Below are 26,507 nucleotides of genomic sequence, written 5' to 3'. Positions count from 1 at the left end.
TGGCTAATAGCTTTTGCAAAAGACATCTATTAGCTAATTTCAGGTCAGAATGTTTTGTCTTGGGCAAAGAGATTCTGGTTACTTCCTCTGAGAAATTTCTGGGAACAAGCTGTAAAGATGTGTGAGTGGAGCCTGGTGTGTGTGTGTATTTTCAGACAAAATTAGAAATATTTTTAATAGGTCCAAGTCTCCTTTAAATTATAATAATTGGTCTTAATAGATTTTATTGGCCGGATTTGCAAAAAGAGTTTAGTCCTTATGGGTGATGGGGTCCCCCCCCCAATGTTTTGGGTTTGATTTTTTTTTTTTTTTTTTTTGGCTTATAAATTTACCAAGAATATTTGTTAAACCTTGATAAAATTGTCATATATTGAATCCTGAACTACAAAATCACTTAGGATTACAGGCTGCTGTAGGAATAAATAAACTAGCAAATAAAATAGTGAAAATGCTTCTAATCTCCTTTGCAACTGCTCATTGGTTTTGGCAATTGTGAAATCAGTACATATTCTTGTTAAAGTGGTCTGCTCATATAAGACTCTTCATGCTGGATAGCTGTTTCTGATAGAGCTGTTCTGGAAGGCTTCATTTGCTTAATTTGACCATTTCAACCATGAAGGTGGTGCAAAATGTTTATTGAAAAATAATGCAGAGTTTTTGGGAACAGAAATGTAGTAGTTCTCGTTGAAGGGAGGAGGAGCGAAGCTGTTTTAATGTAAAGGATTTAATGTAAAGGATGTCTTCAAAACCCCTGCAAACATCAGTTCAGCTTAAACCATGTTTGTCGGCCTGTTTGCTTCTACATGAACAGCTGGGATTTGCTAAAATTTCCTACCTACACTCAGCAGAGGTTCAATCCCTAATAAACTTATGCAAAGAACTTAACTGCTTGGGCTGATCTTCTGTATTTACTCAGAAACTGCTGAGTGTACTGATTTTTCTTAGAGCAGCTGGTTGTGATAGGGACTATTAGAGAATCATCATAAAATCACAGAATGGTTTCAGTTAGAAGGGATCTTAAAGATCATCTAGTTTCAAGCCCCTTGTATGGGCTGGGACACCTCCCACTAAGACCAGATTGCTCAAAGCCCCATCCAGTCTGGCCTTCAGTGCTTCCAGGGATGGGGCATCCACAGCCCCCCTGGGCGATCTGTTTGAGTGTCTCACCACCTTCACACTAAAAAATTTCTTCCTAATGGCTAACGTAAATCTACCCTCTTCCAGTTTAAAACCATTACCCTTTGTCCTATCACTACATGCCCTTATCATAAGTTCTTCCCCAGCTTATTTGTAGGCCCCCTTCAAGGACTGGAAGGCTGCTATAAGGTTTCCCCGGAGCCTTCCTTTCTCCAGAGAGGAAGGCTATGCTTGTGCCTTCCTTATGGGTCACAGGTTCATTGAAGAATTTAATTTAGGAGATTGCAGTTATTTGATCTTATCTTCTACTGATATCAGAGCCAAGTCTGAAAATAATTCGTGCTGTTCAGGGCATTACAAGTTTCCAGTATCTCCAAGGAGATACTATCTCATCCTCTCTGGGCATCAGTTCTGGTGTATCACTGATATCTTGGTGGGGTTTTTGGTGTTTTTGTTTTTTGGTTGTTTTTTTTTTTTTTTTGGGGGGGGGGGTTTGATGTGATAGAAAACTGGAACTTGATGTTGCAGTTTGTTGCTTTCCTATTGTTTTTGCACTTCCAGAAAGAACCTGTTTGTTCTGTTATGTGTTGTTTTTCTATGCTGCTGTAATAAGTAGCCTAAAACAGCAGTAAGGTTCACCCTTTAGTTTTCATCTTTTAAGGGCTCAACAAATATATTACTTCAGCCTCTTCTTGTACATAATTTGCTACAGGCCTCTAACCACATTTCCAACCACTCAGAGGACTTGCTGTCACTGTTTAGTACCAGGAAATACCAGAATACCCTGCCAAGTAGAGGTTTAATTTCTGCTCAGTGCCAGCTAGAACTATTGTTACACTATTGGAGGAAAATAAAATCATTATATATGTATAGATCTTATCACTAGACATGGCTGAACATCAAGATCTGTGAAATAACAATAGAGAGTGAAATGTGTGATTGTAGTTTTGTTTTGGGTTCCCTTCCCCCCCGAACAGAGGTACTGTGTACTGGTGTACCTCTGTTTTGATATTACAAGTTCTGTTTTTTCCCTTATAGACAAGCCAAATATATTCCATCTGTGGTTAAAACATATTGAAATGTATGTATTTTGTGCAGATAATTGCTAGTGAAATTTGCACAAGTAGCAATACTTTAACCTTAAAGTATTGCCATATTCTCAGTATGCAGTAGTGCAAGTTTATCAAATGACAGTTTTCTGAGCAGAAGGACTTGAATTGATTCAACTCCCTTAGAACAAATGCTTCTCTCTCTAAACAAGCTCCCTTTCTGGTTGCAGTAAAGGCCTACACATTAATTGCTTAGATACATTTCCAAAGTAAAGCAACGTGTGAAGGTGTGTCATTTTTCTGCATGATGGAATAATTGCGCAGAACACATTGTGATGCATAAGCTATAGCTGCCTAACGAAAACGTTTGTGAGGGGGGGAAATTACCTGGTAAGTTTGCAGTGTTTTAATTCTGGAAATGCCTGAAGAATAACAGTCCAGATTTTAATCTGCTGTCTAGTTTTTGTTTGCACTTGATTTCATGGCATTTGGTCTCACTGAATTTATTTAATTACTATGAGAAGATGCTTTCAGAAATATTGTGAGCAACAAGGCTACTCTAGAGGCATGCAGGTAGCTTGCTGAATGACAAAATACAGAGTTTTTTCTATTTTAGATGTTTTCTTAATCTTTTTTGGCATTACTGTAGACCCTGAAAAAAATATATTTCAAGTTGATATGCAAATTCCTTGAAGTTTACCTCATATTTCCTTTGCCTTTTTGTCTGTAAAACCTTCAAATGCAATGATTTAATGTATAAAAACATATTTTTATTCCTTTGATGTGAGTTGCAATGCCAGTTACATAAATAATATTCTCCTGTTATTTTGTGGGACATATAATAGACTTAATTTTCTTGAGCAGATTTTAGATTTTTGAGCAGATTATTGAGCATATAATCTGTATTTTAGGACTGATACTTCTTATCAAAGCAGTTAGGTCTGGAAATCATCACAAGGGCTCAGGATGTCCAGTCACTGCTCAGGTAACTTCATTTATAGGAACCAAATCCATACCAAGTGAAGCAAACCCTGCTCAGGAACAAGGTAGCTAAAGCTGTATAGCTTTGCATTGATGTAACTGTTTTGCGGTTGTTTTGTTTTTTTTGTTTGTTTGTTTTTATTTATCTCTCCTATATAGTGCAAAGTGTTGAGGCTAGCTGCTTGTATCTTCCTGTGACTTAACATGACTTTCCTTCCTTCCCCTACAATGCATGCTAGTTTCCTATATTTCAGCAGAAGTGTTGAATCCAGTAAATATTGTAGTGCTATCCAAAAAACCCAAAACTAACAAAAAACAACCAAAACTTTAAAAACAGAACTCTTCCGAGTACCTTTTCAAAGAAAAAAGAGATATGTAAGTAAGATCAGAAAATGCATACCCTAAATTAATAATGAACCCTCATGCAGTACACTCCAGATCTAGGGCAGTAGTGATAACAACTCTATTAAATAGAACAAGAGGCACATTTCTCTAAAAATTGCAATGTCTAGTCAAGGTGAGAGAACATAGCGAAGTCTGACTATATAAGATGTGGCAAGCCTCGTGGTAGTTCAGTAGGGAAAAATCGACTGGTTTATTTCTGGATTTGGAGTAAATGAGGTGGAAAAGGAGTAATAAGTTGACAAGTACACAGAAGGTGAAAAGATTAGAGCAAATGGCTAATTAGCACATGGTAAACAATGTTATTTAAAAAAAGGAAGAAACTGCAGAAAGCTTTTTGCTGACTTATGCTGCCTTGACTCTATTCCTTCATTTGTATTTAAAGCTCTCTTCACTAATCTCTGACTCATCCAGGTCCCTTTGTTTTTCAAAGCTCAAAATTGGAAAGAGATGGGAACCACTCGACTAGTTTAATTCAAGCATGGAGTGCTTTTTACATGTTTTTATATATGGGAGTAGTCTTAAATAAGAGTAATTTTGCAAAGAAACCCTAGTTTACTGATACAGCTGTACCAGTATGTTGTTTATGGTTATTTATCTTCTATGGTTCCAGGTGCCAATTAATAAACTAGAACATCATTGCATCATTGTACAGTAAATTTCAATGGCAAGGTTTTTTAAAATGCATGGATTGTCTTAACCATCAAGATTAAAAATATAAGCAATTTTGATGTGGGTTTTTTTTTTAATTAGCTGTTCCAGTGTTTGAATTGGAGAAGCCAAGGATGTTTCCTGTTTTGTCCTGTACCCAGTGGATCACATATTTCTACCACAAAACACAGAATTTAGCTAGTGATATGTTCTGACTGTGTAGTTTAGCGTTTGTGAGGCAGTAAGGGTATCTTATGTCTTATTGATGCAAAATTAATCATTAAGAAACCAACATCTCACTAGTGTCAGCCAAGGCTAATGATTTGTCTTTAATGGTACTTCAGTAAAATATGTAAACATTTTTTATCCATATGTTTTAACCTCAACATGAATGAAAACTTTTATTTAGGAAAATTATCTTAAAATCAGTATTGCAATGTAATTCTGATTTATCCAAGATTCTGTTTGGTAAGTCAAGGTAACACTGCTAATAAGGTAGAAAATGTAAGGTAGCTTTTCTGAAACTGTTGCATGGAAGCATGGTGTTTTCTGCTCAGTTAATGTGTATGGCGTTGAACCTATGATATCCATGTTTTTTCTGGAGCAGCAGCTGGAAGGTAGACCAGTCAAGGCTTGCGTATATACCTTTACATGTCCTAAATCTATACTCTTCATCTTGAAATGAATCCTATTAAAAATTACTTGTTTTCAATAGATAGAAATGGATCTGTCTTTCACTGTTAATCTGTTGAAGAGTGTACTGGTGTGGTAAAATAGAAGGGTTAAAAAGCTCAAGAACACATTTGAAATTTTGCAGTGAATGTTGAGATATTTCATTGGGGTAAACACCATAATGCATTGGCAGATCTGATGTAGAAATATGATGCTCATCATAGTGCTCATCACACCTAATGATGTACTTTGTTTTAAAAATGATAATAATTTCTATCTTTTTATTGCACAGGTTATCTGGATTTCAACTTCCATCATCTATTGTGAGCACAGGATCCATCCTCTCCCTTTGTTTCACCACAGATTTTGCTGTCAGTGCTCAAGGCTTCAAAGCTATCTATGAAGGTAAGAACACTTACCCTACTAGGTCTTTATTCTACTTGATGCATGTATTTTATGTTGAAACGTGATATTTCAATTTTAATTGTTTGGAGTTTGAAACATTTGTGAATACTGTGTAGGTTTTTTGTTGCGATTTCAGTACTCATAAAACTGGAATAATACTATTTCCTTAATCCTTTGAATTGACAAAAGGCTTTGAGATCTGCAGCTTTTGTTTGGGAAGGTTACCAGATACAGTTGTATTACAGCTGTTGCTTGGCACTGTTGGATAATGCACATGTTTTGAATGTAACTGCAGGATTGCTTTCAAACTTGGTGTATGGTGGTGTTTTGTGGGTTTTTGTGCATTTTTTAAAATACTTTTTTTTATGTAATGGAAAACACAGGTCTTTGAGTAGTAGAAGCTGCAGGCAGCTCAGTTTCAGATTATTTCTCAAATGCAAAGCCATGTTTTTGCTGGTTTTGTATAGTCCTCTGTAGAAAGTGTTTATTCTGGAAGAGCTGCCTACAGCCAGTTGAGTGATAGAATTTAAAAGAAATACTTTTACCAACTGGATTGCTGTAGGAACTCTGAATGTAGAAAATACTATGGTTTGATTTGAGCTGTTTGCTAGGACTAGGATTTGCAAGTGTGTATATCTATTACATTGGTCACCAGAAAAAGTCCAAGTAATTTAGATATCGCAGGTGTCTTCAAATCCTTGGTAAACTTTGATCACGTTTTTCCCAGAAACGTTCATACTCCCTTGAAAGTTTACCTTGCTTTCTTGACAATATCTAAGTGTACTCCATAATGATGTATATCTTCATTTAATATTTGATTTAATGTCTTGAAATTACAGTGGCTTTATAAGTATCTTTTGAATTCAGTATTCTCATTGAGTGCGTTACCTAGGTGTGAAGGGTGTAGGAGCACTTTTGAGCTTTTTCTATTTGAGATGGGCAATCTCAGCAGTATGGCTTTCCTTGGTAGCTATTAATCCCTTCCTTTTTCACCCAAAGCTTCATTACCTGGTAAGTCAGTTATTCAGTCTTTTTTAACTGAGATGAGGGCTGTGAGGAAAGGCTAGGAAAGTTTCATTTTAATACTGTTTTATAAGCTTTAGTAGGTAAGCTGAGGGAACATCAGAAATCATGAACATGCTAGGAACTGTTTTTATTACCTCAATAGGAAGTTGCTTTCTACATACCTGTTATCTTTCTCTTCTAGCAAGTGCATACAGTAGCATATTTCCTCCTTTTGTGCCATCCGAGCAGTTTATTTTTCATACTGAAAAAAACAGTGAAGAATGCTAAAGGATGTCTTCTGACTGTCATCTTAAGAACACATGCAGAGCCTCAGGCTGTAATATAATGACACTTCCTGCTGGCCTACTTTCTTGTAAAAACCCCACCAGGAAGATCTGTAATTAACACTGACAGCACCGCTCTCTGGTTAAATAACACTGCCCCCTTTCAGATTTAGTGCTGTAAACGTGGCATTGGCCATGAGCTTTAAATTGACTTGAAAATATGAATCCAGCTCCAGAAGAAATGGTGAATGTCACTCAAGTGGCAGCATTTCAGTGTACAGACAGGCAGTGGAGACTGGAGGTTTGGGACAGATCTGTAGCAGTGTGGGATTAGGTGATTTTTGTGAAGGCTCGGGGTGATTTCTGCTCTAAAGGCCAGTTGAGTTAGCAAAGTTAAAGAACTGTCACTGTTCTCTATACTACTTGTTTCAAATAGGCAATTTCTGGTTCTTCTGCTGTCACTAAGTTTGTGCATATGCAGGTGACCAATTTCTCTGGGATAGGGGAACACAGACCAGATTTTACTAGTCACTGAAAGTCATTATAATAACTCTGGGAGCTAGGTATCCTTAGCTATTTTGTTTTTAATGATAGTATCTACTTATCCCTCGTTCTAGCCTGCTTGTACACTCTTGAGCAAGTGAATTATTGCTCAGTTGGAAGAGTGGGGAGCAGTTAAGTGCTACTAACTGTTGCCATCTAAAGAGTTTGGGACATTTGGGTTATAATGAAGAGTTTAATAAATACTGTTTAAACATGTTAATTGGAGAAAATGTTTAACTGCATGTCAGCTGGCATGGAAAGTGTGTTTTAAAAAAAATAAAAAAATCTGGGTTTTTTATTGGTACCTGGGGGAGTAGTATGTAACAGGAGTTTTTGTATAGAAGTAAAAAAGTCCACAATGTTCAAAGATTAAGGAATTCTAACAGACTGGGAACAAGAAACAAATATTAATTGCCAGTCCTTTTTATCATACAAAACATGTTCAGGCTTGGCAAGGGGTGTGTGGGAAGAACAGCAAAGCAGTTGTGACTTGTGCCATTTTGTTTCATTCATTGTTAGAATCAGTCTAATTTCTATTTTCTAGAATGAGATTAGAAAACTTTTTTTTTTTTTTTTAAAGTGCTTTGAGGGCTACACACAAGTAAAAATTCAGCATTGCTATATCATTGGTAGTAATGTTCTTTGGAAAGTCTGTAGTATTCCTCCTGTGCTTGCATGTGGTTGGAAATACAGAAAAAATATTATTTAATAGCAATATCTGAAGTGTTATACACAGATATACTTGAGTAATGCATGATAGAATTTTCATACATGATCTTCTACTAAACTAGTGTGTCCTGCCATTCAGGGAATCCAGTTGTCCAGTGCAGAAAATTCAGTAAAAGTAGAAAAGCTTAACTCAAAGTACATTGTTTGTCATCATTGTAAAACGAAATGTCCTGGATTTTAACTTATATTTTGCTACAATAGTGTCTGCCATTAAACATAGAGTTACCTTCAAAGGTTGACAATCCTTGGTTCGTTTTAAGCTTTCTCAATTTTTTTGTGCATGTGTAATTGTTTTTATTGTTTCTAACCATAATTTGTGATGCAGAATTGGTGGACAGTGTGTAAACAAGCCAGATGTGCTGGATTTATGTGTTAGTACCTTTTACTAGACCTCTGTTCTACAGCAACAGGTTTTCCAAAGGAAGAGCTCTGGCATGTCCCTCCATCCTACCTGCCTTCAGGGCATACTTCATTTTTTCTTTTGTTCTTTGAATTCTCAAACTTTCTGGTCAAACTCGGCATTAACATTTATATTGGCAGTCACCGCGTTCTACCTTAGGCATCTTCCCTGAAGCTTTTAAAATCCTTTTTAGCATCCATAGCAGAAGATAGTGATGCACTTCCACAGTGTCAGGTCTTTGAAGAATTTTTTTTTCCTTGTGCTGTTCCTATTCTCCCTGAGTATTTGTTATTTTGGTGTGTTTTCCCTGTTTATTTTATGGTTTAACACTTTGAACTATTTAAAACAAACCAAAAATTGAAAAGCTTCCCCCCAAAAACTTGGGAACATGAATCTTTGTATTAATTTGAGTTTACCAAGGTAATTTTCCTGACACTATCATTCTGCAGTCATCACGGATGCAGTCAAGATAACAGACCTCTGGACTCAAGCTAAGGTTTCTCATTTTTGTTTATTTGTTTCCCTCAAGTACTAAAATACCTCTTCTGCATTCTTTTAAGAATCTCCTTTTCACTGGATTTGACAATGCTTCCTATTTGTTCCTGGGTCTAACTGTATTAGTTAATAGGTGTGTAGTTCACTCAACAAACTGTGATACACTGGTAAGAGTAGGTGCTCCATGGGAGTGGACATGCTCAGAATAATCTGAGGCCAGTATTTCACTTTGAGATTAGGATGCTGAGTTGGAACTCATCTGCATAATGATCCCCTGCTATAGAGTGTAAAATGGGTAGTCTCCTGAATCTACCATTGCTAGCTAATCTCTATGGTTTAGTCATATAGGTGCTGTTTTATCTGTTAGCTAACTTTTTTGTATTATTGTTCCAGACTTTGAATATGACTCTTGAACCTCAGTGGATTAGCATATCCAGCTCTGAAGAGGGCCAAAAGATAATAATGAATAACTAATGATGACATTGAGAGCTATGCAGTTCTTTCCATGTTCTGTTGCTTAATTTTTTTGAAGGATTCAGATCGCTGCTCTCAAATCTGTAACTATTCCCTTCCATACTGTGATGTCTGGATCAACAAGCAGTGATTACAATTTGCAGAGTTTAATCTTTTTAAATGTTAAAGGCACAAACAGCATTTTTTAGCAATTTTTTTTGTAAGAAAGGAAAACTAACATTAAAAAAACAGTAAATGCTGGTGGTATAGTAAATATCTTGCAGCTATACACCTTAAGTAGCCATCTTAACATTGACTGTTAATGAAATTGGCCGTAACATCTGCTAATAGACTGATAAATTTTGTTTCCTAAGTTAAAAAATTCTTATGGTTTTGGTAGTCTGTTATTTTCAAACTGAGATTATTTGTTAAGGCTTTAAACAGTGTGTGTGTGTATGCACATGATGAAGTAAACCAAAAGCTTTAAATGAGAAAGCACAGAGTGAAATCTGATCATTTTAGACTGAAATTAGTATTTGCATCTGTTTGGAGTGAGAGTAATTTTCTTCTGAGGATAACTTTGGATATAGATTGTCTCCTGAAGTGTTTAAAAGGAAACATTTTTTCTTTTCTCTAGCAGATATTCTTAGAACAAACAATCTTGGAATGATACAATCTAAAGGACTATGATGACATACAGGAAAGATCATAATGCAGTTAGAAATAAAGCTGGTATTTTGCGTGTCAAAGCAAATCTCAGAGCAGAAGAGGCCTAGCTGTGCTGTGGGAGTTCTGTAGGACTTCTGGTTAGCTAATATAGGAATCAATTACTTAGGTGTGAAAAGAGTTAACTTTAATGATAACAGCTTGTAAGTCTACACGTATTCAGAAAATGTGAGAAAAAGAAAATGGATGTTTTGTGGGAAGAGATAGACAAAATAGTCTGCTTGTGCTCTGAAGTGTATGAATAGATGTAAAACTAACATGCTAAATTTCTGGAGAACTGAATTTGGTCAGTAGTGGTGTGTAATGACTGCATTCTTGTATGCCTTTCCAGTCTTTCATGTATGAAGGGATTGTGCATAGAAGGCATTATAACTGTATTTAAGCCAAGTATACTACACAGCTTTCTTAATTATGAGAAATCAGAAAACTGGAATGTTATTTCCTAAATTTCTTAAGGGCAGAAATTTCAGAAGTTGGAAGTTCTAGGAAATTATTTCCTGGAAAAAAAAGTACTGTAATTAAAGCTATTGTGATAGAATTAACCCTACTTGAATTGGAAGAAATTAAAAGTAAAATTAAATGTTGCAGGACTCCCTATCAGCCATTGAATTTTGTATCTAAAAGGAGAATAATTTTCTAAGAGCCTTGCCTGTCATATTTGTCCAATTATAAGCTATGTCAGCTGTTTGCTGCTTTCCAGCTCTTACTCTTGAGTAGCTTGGTCCCTAATGCAAAGACAGCATTTGTATGGCTGGTAGCCCTTAGAAAGGGAATTACACATTTTGAGATATGTTCTTAGAACTGTGTTTTTGATTGTCTCCAGTTCTGGAAGTAAGGGATTATTTTGTGCCTTTTAGTGACCTGTTGATCCATGTAAGAACCACTGTGTTAATTGTTCCTGGCTCATGAACCAGTAACAAACCAATATTGGTGGTTCACACATTGTAACCTTCCCCCTCAAAACAGTTAGTTGTGCTCCTGTTTGAGGTCACAAACCCAACAGGAAAATGATTTGATAAAAGTGGGCTTCCTGTAGGAAAATATTAAGGAGTTGTTCTTCTATGCTATTATGAGGTGTCAGTTCTAAACCAGAAAATCACATTCTGATACGGAAAACAGAAGTGGAAAGTCAAGAGTTGTAACAGGATTGTTTCTCTCCTCCTTTATATCCTAAATAACCTTAAACCATGGTTTCATTTGGCTGCTATTGAATATTGAGATTATGGAGAATGTCATCTAAATCCTAACAGACTGTCCTCCCAACTATGCTGATACTGATACCCCTTTCATGTTTTGTTTCTATCTGCTATCATTACTATGTTTTTGTATGACTACTATAGTGAAAAATAATTCAAGAACTTTTTTTTTAAATGTCAGAATTATTTTAGTGCTGTCATTGTCTGATCAGTATTAAGATGATGTTGTGGTTTTCATCTAAGCACCATGCAGCCACTTGCTCCCTCCCCTGAGCCCCCTGTGGGATGGGGGAGTGAATTGGAAAAGTAAAAGTGAGAAAACTTGTGGGTTGAGGTAAAGATAGTTTTATAGGTAAAGCAAAAGCTGCAACTGCAAGCAAAATGAGGAATTAATTCACTGCTTCCCATCAGCAGGCAGGTTTTTAGCCATCTCCAGGAAAGCAAGGCTCCATCATGTGTAACAGTTGCTTAGGAAGACCAATGCCATCTCACCTGAGCAATGGCAGCCCCGGCCAAACTCCAGCCTCTCCCAGTTTTATTGCTGAGCATCATATCATATGGTATGGGATATCTCTTTGGTCAGTTGTTATGGGTGTGTCCCTTTCCAGCTCCTTGTACACCCTCAGCCAACTCTCTGGCAGCACAGAAAAGGCCTTGAGGCTGTGTGAGCACTGCTCAGCCACTGCTAAAGCATTCCTTTGCTGTTAACACTGTTTTCATCACAAGCGACTATGAGGAAATGTAACTGTCTCAGCTGAAACCAGTAAGATGTGTACCATGATCTAGAAATCTTGCAAATTGGTATGTTGTAGACAGCTTAAACAGCCCCCCTGCATGGATAGGGACACCTCTCCCTAGACCAGGTTGCTCAAATCCCTAGTTTTAAGTGAATGAATCTCAAAAAGTCTAGGACTTGATTTTTTATCTAATTTGTAAAGCAAACTATTTTTTTGGCTGGTACAAAGTAGGGAAAGTTATATTGAAATTTTAATCTCTTAGACAATAGAAGTGCATTTCAGCCATACCAGTCTGATTTCTGGTTTGCAGCAGTCTTTAGTGCTTTCTTTTCCCCCCACTATTGTCCTTAATGTAGTATCATTTTTTTATTATGAAAACTATATTTCTGCCTTTCAATAAAGTCTCTTCAGCCTACTAAGTTACTGCTGATAACTGTATTTATTACAAATCTGCTTGCAATGGCAAAGATGGCTTATAGCTTTTATGTCTTTTTGTTGCAAAAATAAAAGAAAATGGAAAAAATATTGTATTTGATCTAGAATCTAGAATTGTCTGTGGATTTTTATTTCTTTAAACTGTCAAAGGATGTTGACTGTTTTAGGGTGGAATAGGTACTTCTAGAATAAAACCTGTGGGTTAATGAGCCAGAAAATGGGGTTTGGGTTTGCTTTGTTACTGTATCAGGCAGCTGTTACCTGATCAATTAAAGGTTGTACAATTTGCTATGCTAGATGGGTAGCTAGCATTCATACAGACACATATTTTTCATCTTCTCCTGTATAGCTTTAAACTGCTAATAACTGTACTTTGAATTACATTGTTATTCATATCCTTCCCAAATATTGAGGCTTTCATTTGCATAACCTTTCATATTTTTCTTCTGTAATTGGAATAATAAGGCTGATATCAAGAATTTTGCAATAAAATATACTCATCAAAACAAGAATGTTTTAAATTTTGAATATGGCATTGATCTTGTTCAGTAATAAATAAAGTGGCTGGTATGTCACTTACCTGTTAATTGTGAAGACAGGGAGTAGGCTGACTGGAGTACACATAATGTGTGCACCATGTTTTCCCTGAAACTTTTGAAATATGTTCACATCTGTCTTCATCTTGTGTAGGTTAGAATTCCATGTTTTTGTACAACACTGTTGGACTGCGTTATGTATTGTCTATCTAAATACTGCTTATTCACTCAAGTAATCTCATTTAACTTCATTAGGTATGCATATTAGAAACGAGTCTGTGAGACCACTTTGAGTACTTGTTAACTCTTTCTTTTCATCCTTTCACTGTAACTTCTAACACTTTGAAATATTTAATCCTGTATATATTGAAAGACTTCCTAAGAAATGTGTTGAGTTATTCATGCATGGTGTACTTCCAAGAAATCTTGCCTTAAGGTTCTGTGATGCTTGTTTATTGAAATGACCTGAAAAGGGCTGTAGGAGGCATAGAAGTTCACACAGTCACTTTACTTTATTAGTTTTGTGCCTTTTTTACACTTGTTCAACAAGGTGAGGCACATTTGTGTGGTGTCAGTGGATTATAAACCTGAAGTTTTAGATGCAAAAAAATCTTACCTGTATTCACACAGTCACTTTACTTTATTAGTTTTGTGCCTTTTTTACACTTGTTCAACAAGGTGAGGCACATTTGTGTGGTGTCAGTGGATTATAAACCTGAAGTTTTAGATGCAAAAAAATCTTATCTGTTGGGAAAGATACAACACATTGTATGTGTTTGTGTGTGTCAACCCTAGAATTGTTAGTCTAATCAAAACCTTAAGTGTCTAATCATTATTAGTCCTAATGACATTTTTACAGAAAGGGAAAAAAACAATGCAGTTAAAATAGTTGCATGGACACTTAGTTTCTACTGCATTTCCTAGTATTATGAACCCAGATCAGCAGGGAAAGGGTAAGCATAGAATTATAGAATGTGTGGGGATGGAAGGGACCTTTTAAAGGTCAAGTGCAGCCCCCCCCCCTCCAGTGCACAGGGACTTTTCTGACTAGATGGCTGTGCTGCCATTCAGAGAGACTTAGATAGGTTGGAGAGTTGGGCGGGGAGAAACATGATGAAATTCAACAAGGGGAAGTGCAGAGTTTTACATTTGGGGAAGAACAACACCATGTCCCAGTACAGGTTGGGGGCTGAACTGCTGGAGAGTAGTGTAGGTGAAAGAGACCTGGGGGTCCTGGTAGACAGGAGGATGACCATGAGCCAGCAATGTGCCCTTGTGGCCAAGAAGGCCAATGGCATCCTGGGGTGCATTAGAAAGGGTGTGGTTAGTAGGTCAAGAGAGGTTCTCCTCCCCCTCTATTCTGCATTGGTGAGGCCACATCTGGAGTATTGTGTCCAGTTCTGGGCCCCTCAGTTCAAAAAGGACAGGGAACTGCTCGAGAGAGTCCAGCGCAGAGCTACGAAGATGATTAAGGGAGTGGAACATCTCCCTTATGAGGAAAGGCTGAGGGAGCTGGGTCTCTTTAGCTTGGAGAAAAGGAGACTGAGGGGTGACCTCATCAATGTTTACAAATATGTAAGGGGTGAGTGTCAGGGAGATGGAGTTAGGCTTTTCTCAGTGATGACCAGTGATAGGACAAGGGGTAATGGGTGTAAATTGGAGCATAGGAGGTTCAAGGTGAATATCCGAAAAAAAATTTTTATTGTGAGAGTGACAGAGCACTGGAACAGACTGCCCAGGGAGGTTGTGGAGTCTCCCTCACTGGAGACATTCAAAACCCACCTGGATGAGTTCCTGTGTGATGTACTCTAGGTGACCCTGCTCTGGCAGGGGAGTTGGACTAGATGATCTCTCGAGGTCCCTTCCTGCCCCTAAGATTCTATGATTCTATGATTCTAGATCAGGTTGCTCAAAGCCTGGTCAAGCTTGACCTTGAATGTTTGCAGGGATGGGGCCTCTACCACCTCTCTGGGCAACCTGTTACAGTGCTTCACGTTCATAGTAAAGAACCAGTCTAAATCTACCCTGGTCCAATATAAAACCATTGTCCCTCATCCTGTCACTACATACCCTTGTAAACAGTCCCTCCCCAACTTTCCTGTAGGACCCTTTAGGTACTGGAAGATCACTATAAGGTATCCCTAGAGTCTTCTCCTCACCAGGTTGAACAATCCCAGCTCTCAGCCATTTTTTGTAGGAGAGATGCTCCAGCCACTTACTGTTTTTGTGGGCTTTCTCTGGACTAGTTCCAAGAGGTCCATGTCCCTCATGTGTTGAGGGCTCCAGAGCTGGACACAGTATTTCAGGTGGGGTCTTATGAGAATGGAGTAGATGGGCAGAATCACCTCCCTTGTTCTACTGGCCATGCTTTTTCTGATGCAGCCCAGGATGCATTTGGCCCTCTAGGCTGTGAATGCACATTGTTTGCATGAGTTGTTGATGGTATCTTCTTTGTCACTTTAGGATGCACTTGAGGTTATTCTTGGCAGAACTATTTCATACTTTTCTTTTCTTCTTTGGTCTGTGATTCTGTGTCACATCTGTATTTACTTTATATGGTGTCCCATCCATGTCAGATCATACTTGGTTCTTTGTTACTCCCAAAGCCAGTTTTGCCCAGCTCTGCATTTAACTGACTATAGGTGAGCTGTTTATAGCTGTGGGCTATCTAGAGCCAAGCCTTTGTCTCATTGCTTATTGTCCCAACTCAAGTATTCCTTTGTCTCCACTTTTCCAAGCCTTTGCAGTCAAACCATGCCTGCATTTCTTGTGTCTGTGTCATTGTGGCAATTGTAAAATATTTCATTCTGCATGGAATAACTGCTTGCTACAGCTATCCATATAAAACTATGGCTGTACCATCAGAAAAAAAGGGGAAAAAAGAAGTAAAACAAACTAACCTTAGACAGCCAGTCAATTAGAGAAATTGCTATGACAGCTGAATCAAGTAAAGCAAAGCTGCAGGCAAGTTTGTAAAGTTTCAGGCAGAGTGAGCCTGACTGAGGCCTTGCAAGCTCTAGACAAAACTTATGGTCTGTTACTGAGAATGGCAGTGCTACACTACACGGCTATGCAGTTGCAAAGTATTGCATGTGTGTACTAGTTTCTTATCCTGAGTTTCCAAAATTGCCTAGTTTTGTCAAAGTTTTCATTACAACCATTCAGGGAACTTTTGACTGTTTACTTTGCTCAGTGTACTACCAGGCACTTGCCAGAACCTCACCTGACTAGCTTCTGAAGTTTGTGAGAGTTGGCTACAGAGCTAGCCATAAACATTTCTAATAATTAAATATGTTAAAAAGCCAATTAACACCAGATGCCTGTGTTAACATGAGATAAATAATCTCAAAGCAGAGGTGCCTGTGTGCCTGCTTTGACTTTTAACAGTGGAACCTGAAGGATTAATTTAGCTTTCTACAAGTTTAGCATTTTAATAGTAGAATGCTTTGAGTTGCAAGTGAGCTTCAAGAGGATGTAGTTCCAGCCCTCCTGCAATGAGGAGGAACATATTTTACTAGACCAGGTTGCTCAAAGCCCTGTCCAACCTATCCTTGAACACCTGAGGGAGGGGGCATCTACAACTTCTCTGAACAACGTCTTCCAGTGTCTTACAACCCTCATTGTAAAAAAATGGCTTTCTCATGTGTAATACAACCTACCCAAGGCTTTAAAGGCCTATCACTTTGCCTTGCACTTCAGGTCTTGTTGAAAGTCTCCTTCTATCTTTCTTACAAGTATTGAAAGGCTAATGGCTAATGTGCCCGTAGAAGCTGCTCTTATTCTTATCCCTTGCCAAATTAATCTCCAGCTGTGCCTTAGCTTTCTAAATCCTATCCCTACACTCCCAGACATCACCCCTATATTCCTGGGGTGCATGTCCCTGCTTCATAATCTAAGGTTTGGATTATGTGTCTTGCTTTATGGAAAGTCAGCATTTGAACTGAAAGAACCTTTAGTATAAAAACATGCTTCATTTCAATGGAAATTGCTCTTACTTCAAACATAGTTTATTTGAGAATGTTATCTTCTTGGGTAATTTTAAATTTTTCTACATATTTGAGTTCTTTGATTCTTTGGGAATCTTTTATTTTGGAGGCTTGAGATAAGTCATGAGACTTTGAAAAACAAAGTAGGGCAGCTTCTTCCTCCCACTTCTGAGATGGAAAACTGTTTTTGGAAGCAGAAGCTTGTGAGAAAACTGAGCTTTCTGCTGTAAAATGTGTGAAATGTTGCTTATTCCTTAAAAGATGCAGCCATCTTAATGTAACCTGTATGTGCAGCTCCCTGGGGCAGAAAAGGAATATTTGGCCAAGTGCCCTCTTTATTAGGTGGCTGTGGGCACCAACAGGGAGGTCCTATGTTTTTGTAAGTGGGGTAGACTTCTACCCTGACCAGCGATTGGGGGGTTTGTGCCTGCTGGTCTTTGAGCTTCTGATACAGTTTGGCTGTAACAGACACTGTAGTTTTCAGGGTTTTCTTAGTAATGGCTTCCTTGGTTTTTAAAACTTTCTTCTGCATATTTCTGTTTTAAAATATGAATGGTAATAAAGCACTGAGTTGCTTCATGTTTGGAAAAAAAGTTAGGCAGTGGGTGATTGGACAACTGTTGTGTGTAGGATACTGATGTTCTCTTCAATCCTGCCTTCAGCAAATGGTAACAGGGATGCACTGAAACATGTGGAGCACCACACATGATTCACTGTGGTCTTTCTAGCAATGTGTTTTGTTGTGGTGGTTTGTTGCTATACTTGTCCAAACCCTACCCGTGTGTCATTCTTTCCTGACTTAAGTCATGATGAAATTGGTATACAGAATGGCTTATTTGTTAAAATAAGCCATAAATGAAATGAGAAATAAAAAACTACCCCTGAACGTGAGAAGTCAAGTGTGAGTTGAGTTCAGTCTGTTGGCAGATTTAGTGCTGTTGTTACTGGGACCCTCTACATGAATTCTATAATAACTGCAAGTTTTAAAGAGAATACTTTGTTTTGCTCAGCAATGCATGCTTGTCAGTATCAGGTTTTTTTCATGTTCAAGATGTAGTTTTTAAAAGAAAATTGAGAATGAAACATGAACTATTTGTATATTTCTCTGCTGTTACATGTTTTGCAAAATTAAATGTCAGTCACCTTTGAAGGATACAACACTGGTGTTTTTTTGCAGTGCTTAAATCATACTCGGCATTAAAAGTAATTTTATTGCTTTAGCTGTTCCTAATTTCTTCAAGGTATCTTGATTTTCACTTTGGATTGTGTATACTATGGTCTGTATAGAGATGAAGGGATCTAAGTGGGAAGCAAAAAGATAATCTATATAGGCTTAGTGATTTCAAACTTTTGTTCATGGGACATCATAATCAATTCAGAATATTTACTCATACCCAAGGTTTTTTTTTCATTTTTCCTGAAATACTGACCAGAGCTATGAATAACAAAGCCATTTACTGTGTTTTGTTTTGTTGTTGTTGTTGTGTTGGTTTTTTTTAATTATTGTTTGTGCTTTTTAATTATTGGTTGATTTGAGTTAGGTTTTTTGTAGCAGTGGAGTTGATTCTGCTTCTGATAAGTGAGGGACCTTTTAACCTCTGAACCCTGAATCTTGTGAACTGTTCACTCAGGAAAACAGAAGCGATGGAGGAATTAAAAACAACAACACTACCCAAAACTAAAAACCACAACCCAACAAAAACCGAAACTACTCAGCTTTTGTGAACAAAATAAGCTGTAAAACCTACGTGGTAATTTACTAAAATTCAGGGAGTCTGTACAAGATACAACCTGAATACAGCCTTAGCCAAAATCTAATACAATGGAAAAAGACTTGCATTGCTGCCAGCTTGCTTTGTGGTGTTTTTAGGTTGTGTTTTTTAAAAATAAATTATTTATTTTATTATGCTAGGCGTTTGCTAGTGAGCATGGGCAGAAAAAATGCACTGAACCACATCCTTCCTCCTCCCACCCACCCCCTTGCTATTCTGAGTGCAGATTTGTCTGAGTTTGTACTTTGTATGTCTGTAGATATGGCGTTGGAATTCTGTGTCAAAACTATTCTGGGTTAACAGATTTAGGAAATTGCTAATTGTTTAGTGGGCATCAAGGTAATGATATAGACTGGCCCATACTGACACAAGGGATAAAACGTTCTTCTTAATTTGTGAATCGATGTGATGGTAGCTGTGGGAATGATGGTCCCAAATCAGTGTCTGATTTAGTGTCTTGATACTTTAATGGTTCTGTGTCGTGATAGGTAAAGTTGAGTTTGGTAGAAGTACGAGAAAAAAGGTAGACTTAACAGAAAGGTTAAACCAATGCTCCAGATACATGAAACTTTGTATCATCATGCTTTTAAGTGTTAAGTGTCAACAAAACTGAATAATAATATTAAACTGATTATTACATATTGAAAGCAACAGATATGGAAAGTGAGGTTATAAGACTGTGGGAGGCCCTAAGAATGCGTATTATAACCTGTTAGGTTTCCTAGGAGATTGTACCAATGGTCTTGAGCCTGAGCCTGTAATTACTAAAATTGGTAGGTCTACCTGTGCAAGTTTAAATGAACCATGAGAAATGCTGGTGATAAGTTTACGTGGTGTGTGCTTGTGAGAAGTATTTGCATGAGTATTTATAGCACTTCTAGAACACTTCTGGCTTTTAAAGTATATTACAAATGGTAAGGAAACCTGGTAACTTAAAAAAACCCAGATATTAAAGGGCAAAATAAAACTAGATTTGATACTGTGTGAAGTGACAAAAAAAATGCTAACAAAGCTATGGTAACCTAGCTTGCAGAAGATTAATATCAAATTAATTACATCTGAAATGGTCAGCACTCACTGTGTTGTGTAATGAACTGGTACATTTGAAGAAATTTGTGAGGGAGGAGGAGAAAAGCATTAGAATATAACAAATATGAAAACTAATTTTAGATATTTTGCTGTTTAGCTGATACTGGAGAATCATTCCTTGGAATTCCAGCTTGTTTAGAGTCATACTTTGGAGCAATGAAATTTGAAATATTGAACATTAACAAAATAGAGCAAGAGCAAGTTTCTTAGAACCTAGGGAATTACTTAAAGTCTAGACAATTTCTGGGAGTATGTTTTACTGAGCTTTGATCTTACATTACTTTGACACACAATCATGAGAATCTGTATGGACCTGTCAGGATGGGCTTGTTGCATAAAACAAGGTTGGAGCTAATTAACTTTTGCTAAATGTTGTGTGCTCTGGTTTTTGTGGTAGATATGCTGCTATACCACTCAAGTCCTCCTCCCACTGACATCACAGTTGTATCCAAACTGAGCATAATTGAGTTTAATTTTCATGTGACAGATACCATGAGGTGCTAGCTACAATGGAGTCTTAGCTGTTTTTACTGCAGAATTTTAGGTTAAAAACGTAAAAATATCTGCAACAGGTTTCCCACTCCGTAGATGCCCTGAAAAGACAAAATTAGTGTGAACGAGGAACTGGAGAGAAAAAGGTCTCCCCCTTTTGGTTGCACACCTTATGTATAAGCTCCATGGCTACATGGTTACAGGTCACATGACTGGAATGTGGCCATGGATGGTTATGTGCTTTTTAGGAAAGATAGGGCAGGGAAGCAAGGTGGTGGAGTTGCTCTTTATGTGAGAGAGCAACTAGAATGTATTGAGTTTTGTGCAGGGGCTGATGAGGGGCAAGTTGAAAGTCTGTGGGTAAGAATTAAGGGGCAAGCAGGTGCGGGTGACACAGTTGTGGGGGTCTACTACAGACCTCCTGATCAAGGTGAGGAGGTTGATGAGGCTTTCTACAGGCAACTGAAAGCAGCCTCACAACTACAGTCCCTGGTCCTCATGGGAGATTTCAACTACCCTGATATCTGCTGGAAGACTCACACAGCCAGCCTTTCACAGTCTAGGAGGTTCCTCCAGTGCATTGATGATAACTTCTTAAGGCAAATGGTGGACAAGCCGACTAGAAGAGGAGCGCTGCTGGATCTTGTACTAACCAGCAAGGAGGGCCTTGTTGAAGCAGTGGTGGTCAATGGCAGCCTTGGCTGCAGTGATCATGAGATGGTGGAGTTCAGGATCCTGTGTGGAAGGAACAAAATACCCAGCAGGACCAGAACCCTGGACTTCCACAGGGCAAACTTTGGTCTCCTCAATCATCTATTAAGGGAAATCCCATGGGACAGGGTGCTAGAAGATAAAGGAGCTCAAGATAGCTGGTCAACATTCAAGGACCACTTCTTGCAAGCACAGGATCAGAGCGTCCCAATGGTTAGGAAATCTAGTAAGGGTGCTAGGAGACCTGCATGGTTAAAGAAGGAACTACTGGGCAAACTTAAGTGGAAAAGGAAAATCTACAGATCATGGAAGGAGGGGCTGGTCACGTGGGAGGAATATAGGACTGTTGTCAGAGGATGTAGGGAGGCAATTAGGAAAGCTAAGGCCTCCTTGGAACTTAACCTTGCAAGTCAGGTTAAGGATAATAGAAAGGGCTTTTTCAAATACATAGCTAGCAAAACTAGCAATAGAGGCAATATTGGCCCATTGAGGAATGAGGTGGGAGCCCTGGTGACAGAGGATATAAAGAAGGCAGAGGTGCTGAATGCCTTCTTTGCCTCTGTCTTCACTCCTGCAGGGTCTCCCTATGAGCCCCAGATTCATATAGCCCCAGAAGAAGTCAAGATAGAGGAAGAGTTTGACATGGTAGATGAGGATTGGGTTAGGGATCAGTTGAGTAATCTGGACATCCATAAATCAATGGGTCCAGATGGAATGCACCCAAGGGTGCTGAGGGAGCTGGCGGAGGTCATTGCTAGGCCACTCTCCATCATCTTCAGTAAGTCATGGGCAACAGGTGAGGTGCCTGAGGACTGGAGGATAGCAAATGTCACTCCAGTCTACAAGAAGGGCAAGAAGGAGGACCCGGGTAACTATAGACCGGTCAGCCTCACCTCCATCCCTGGAAAGGTGATGGAACAACTTGTTCTTGGCACTATCTCCAGGCACATCAAGGACATGGGGGTCATCAAGAGCAGTCAACATGGTTTTATCAAGGGTAAATCATGTTTGACTAACCTCATAGCCTTCTATGAGGAAATTACTAGGTGGATAGATGATGGTAGAGCGGTAGATGTGGTTTATCTTGATTTCAGTAAAGCATTTGACACCGTCTCCCACAGCATCCTTGTAGAAAAGTTGATCAGGTATGGGTTTGGTGATCAGGAAGTGAGGTGGATTAGGAACTGGTTGAAAGGAAGGAGTCAGAGAGTTGTAGTCAATGGGGCAGAATCTGGTTGGAGGTGTGTGACTAGTGGAGTCCCACAGGGGTCGGTACTGGGACCGGTGTTGTTCAACATCTTCATCAACGACCTGGATGAGGGTATAGAATGTACCCTCAGCAAGTTTGCTGATGACACTAAGCTGGGAGGAGTGGCTGACACACCAGAAGGCTGTGCTGCCATTCAGAGAGACTTAGATAGGTTGGAGAGTTGGGCGGGGAGAAACATGATGAAATTCAACAAGGGGAAGTGCAGAGTTTTACATTTGGGGAAGAACAACACCATGTCCCAGTACAGGTTGGGGGCTGAACTGCTGGAGAGTAGTGTAGGTGAAAGAGACCTGGGGGTCCTGGTAGACAGGAGGATGACCATGAGCCAGCAATGTGCCCTTGTGGCCAAGAAGGCCAATGGCATCCTGGGGTGCATTAGAAAGGGTGTGGTTAGTAGGTCAAGAGAGGTTCTCCTCCCCCTCTATTCTGCATTGGTGAGGCCACATCTGGAGTATTGTGTCCAGTTCTGGGCCCCTCAGTTCAAAAAGGACAGGGAACTGCTCGAAAGAGTCCAGCGCAGAGCTACGAAGATGATTAGGGGAGTGGAACATCTCCCTTATGAGGAAAGGCTGAGGGAGCTGGGTCTCTTTAGCTTGGAGAAAAGGAGACTGAGGGGTGACCTCATCAATGTTTACAAATATGTAAGGGGTGAGTGTCAGGGGGACGGAGTTAGGCTTTTCTCAGTGATGACCAGTGATAGGACAAGGGGTAATGGGTGTAAATTGGAGCATAGGAAGTTCAAGGTGAATATCCGAAAAAATTTTTTTACTGTAAGAGTGACAGAGCACTGGAACAGACTGCCCAGGGAGGTTGTGGAGTCTCCCTCACTGGAGACATTCAAAACCCACCTGGATGAGTTCCTGTGTGATGTACTCTAGGTGACCCTGCTCTGGCAGGGGGGTTGGACTAGATGATCTTTCGAGGTCCCTTCCAGCCCCTAAGATTCTATGATTCTATGATATGGCTAAGTTCAGATTCTTCATCTGCAGCCTTTACCCTCTGGTGAGCAAGAACCAGTCAGCATGCATACTGGCATTACACAGCTTCACTCTCATGTTGACATTCCCCAGTGTACTCTTCCAAATGAACATACTTTTTCTAATTGCACATTGCCAAAAGTACTTATGCGGACCTTAAAACGGAAGTCCTGTTTTCTGTTAAGTGAAGCAGGGAGGTTTCTCTCCCAGGTTAACTCAAAGCAAGTCTGTTACAAGAATGTACTGTGATCCAGGCAAAGAGGAAAAGTCATGTGGAAGCCGCAGAAAATACTAACCATCCCTGTGCACTAGGAGGAAAAACAATCCGTGTCCAGCTGAATATTTTCCTTTAAAGGGACATGATAAACAATAGTTACCTTTATGGCCAGGTTTCTGTATACCTAGAAATTTTACATAAACTGAACTATAATTATTTTTATATGGATTTTCTATATAAACACTAATACTTTATATAATTCTGTCAATCTACTGCACTTGATTTTCAATAACTTTAAGGTTGACCCACATTTAAAGCATAGTGTCTATGTATGATGGATAAATGATTTTAGTCTTAACGTTTGTATTCCTTCTAGTTATTTCTACTGTCAAAGATAATGAAAAGACAAACAGGGAGGTAAAGATGCTTGCTGTAAGCAATTGCATGGGCCATTAGTTCAAATGAGTGTTTAAATGGATAAATGATACCCCTTCAGATTATAAATACAGAACTAAATTAGTAAAAATGCATAACTCAGCAGAGTTTTTCTGTGATCCCGAATTGAGTGTTTCAACCCCTAGCTGTAACTGAGTGAAAACAGAATCTGTCAAAGTACTGTAACATGATTAAATTCTGTTATAACATCTGATACATTATACCATTATACCTTTCTGATTCTCACATTTATATTGAAACATTCATAATTTATAATCTGTAATATATTACTCCTTATATTCAGGGAACCTAGGAAATAGCAGAAAAATAGATGGAAAGGTATGCCTGCCTTTTGTTGCTCCTCTTGCACACTAATTAGAAGGCTGGTACACAGGCATAGAAAACAGTAGTAATGTGGCATTACTAAGGAAATTAAGCCAGATATTTTGAACTATATTCTTGTTGCAGAGAGAATTTGAGTTTTGATCAAAACCCCTGTCTCTTCAGTGAATCCTCACCTAATGTTCTTTACACTTTCATGTATTCATATAACTATAGGTCAGGTATTTCTGTTTATGAAAACCTTATGAATGTTTATTGCAATGGAAACAAGCAACTCATAATTTTTGGCCACTCTGTTTGTGCAGCCATTATGTGCTTAACTATAAAATGTGCTTCTGTAGAATAGTGCAACATTCTGATGCTGTAAATTATTTGTCCTCACCATTTTATGTGTTGTTTGTTAACATCTTTTCTCCTGCATCCTCACTTGAAGAGATTGTAGTATGCTTGCTGCAGGATTTCTGTTGTTGTTTTGGTTTTGGTTTGATTTTTTTTTATAATGTCTTTAGAATGGTTGGAAGTGAGAAATTTTCATCTATAATTAGGTTTATTGCTGTACCTCTTTTTAAACTTTATATGGTGTTATTAGCAGCTCTACCTTTATTGAGAGGCCATACAGAAGTTTGAGCAATCTGATTTACTTAGAAGGCTCAATCAAAATTTTTTAGTGGTACAGTTTCTTTTCTGAACGTAAAAATTGCTAACAAACTATGGATAGCCTTAGAGGCCTTTGTTGTTTGAATTATACGAAGTAAGTTAGTGTGCAGCTGTGCTGTACAGCTTGCATTCTAACATATAAGCACACTTTTACTTGGTTCCCTCCCACAGTTAAACAAGCCAGAAACTAATGAAGCAGATAATGATCCTCCCATTTTTCTTCAGTAGCTTGCACAGCAGCATTGAGCCACTGGGGCATAGGGGAATGCCTCTCTCCTAGTAGAAGATTGCCCTTGAAATAATGCAAAGATCATTCCTAAATTTCAGGCAGTGTTCCATTTTGAGGGGCATCATATATTTTTTTCACCTTTCTATAAAGCTTATTCAGAAAAAATAGTTTGTATTTTGTTGGATGAGTTGAAGATACCAAACAGTGGAAACTAGAACTACTGCTAAGTGAGTAGTAGACAGTGACTGACTACGGTTTTCAAATCAGCTAACTAAAATGCCATCAAATTAAGTGATAAGCTGAGAGAGACTTGTCAGGATCTGCTCTGAATTGAGTGTTACTAAACAATTTTGTAAGCAGCCTGAGGAAGGAATGGGTAGCATTTAGTTGCAAATGGCATTAAAGTAGCTGTAAGAACCAGATTCAAAGGCATAAGCATAAACAGAGGAAATGATATGAAGGAAAATAAGCTCCCAAATCAACAGGATAACAGAAAAAAAAATTTAAAAGGCAATGACAAGTATCTTTATTTGTATAGAAATAATAGTCCTTGCATATGTATTACATATTTCAGGAGAGACTGGCTGAGAAGCTACTACCCTAGGAAAAGGTCTAGAAGCTTGTAACAGATCATGAGTGAACATAAATCCATTCTATTGGGGAGGGCAAATCGGTGCTACCATTAGAGATATGAAAGGGAGAATAAGTTGAAGAATTTATTTTGAAATATTCTTCTATATGTTTCTGCTAAGGGCTTGGGCTGAATTTTCTCTCACTTTAAGAATCACTGTTCCAGAAATGTGTAGACAATTTCCATAGCAAAACAGAAGAAATAATGAGAGACCAAAATGATTTAAGCACAACTCTTAAAGGAAATAATTATCAAATATTGACAAGAGAAGAAGGCAAAAGTCTTTGTAGATGTAAAAATTCTAATTCTTTTTTATATTTCCTATTTTAACTCTTTAACATATCTGCTGCAGGCAGAGCAACTATCATTGAGATTTTGCATAGGCTTAGTTATGAAATTCCTTCCAGCTGTTTTTGATTAGTATGACAAGATTAGCTCACCTTCATTCTTAAACTGTGTCCTTAAAGAGCTGCTGTTGTTCCAAGGGAGCCGTACATGGATGGAGTTGCACAAAGAAATTTTTGTACATATAAAATCTTAGGAGTTGTGCCTAGTTAGATACCAGAATTTTCTTAGACAATTCAGTGTTTCATTTGTGTCATTGCGGTAAACTAATTACTTTAGTGGTTCATAATTTCATTAAACTTCATATTCAGGAAAGACTAGAAAAGGAAAATCTTCAAATTACCTTGGTTTTGTTGCAGTTCAAATGTCCTGAAATTTCAGCTTCCTTGTGAAATGGAATTTGCTTTCTATGGCTTCAAGTCTTTAATAATACTTTATTCAGTTTCACAGCGCTGGATGAAAGCAAATACATTTTTTTCCTAGTTAATCTTACTCAGAGCTTTGGGTTTCACACAAGT

At 38.3% G+C, this 26,507-nt stretch overlaps 1 protein-coding gene across 1 annotated transcript in view; it reads left to right on the top strand.

Moving 5' to 3' along the window:
* CSMD1 (CUB and Sushi multiple domains 1) overlaps positions 1-26,507 on the top strand; it is an 805,423-nt gene that overhangs the window by 99,335 nt on the left and 679,581 nt on the right. Inside the window, exon 3 of the mRNA XM_009999261.1 lies at positions 5,185-5,297. Coding sequence (XP_009997563.1) covers positions 5,185-5,297 — 113 coding nt within the window. The remainder of the gene's footprint in view (positions 1-5,184; positions 5,298-26,507) is intronic.

This window comes from Chaetura pelagica, unplaced genomic scaffold (assembly GCF_000747805.2).
Source record: "Chaetura pelagica isolate M959 unplaced genomic scaffold, ChaPel_1.0 scaffold90, whole genome shotgun sequence".
Lineage (NCBI taxonomy): Eukaryota > Metazoa > Chordata > Aves > Apodiformes > Apodidae > Chaetura > Chaetura pelagica.
This window is presented reverse-complemented; position numbering and strand designations above follow the sequence as displayed.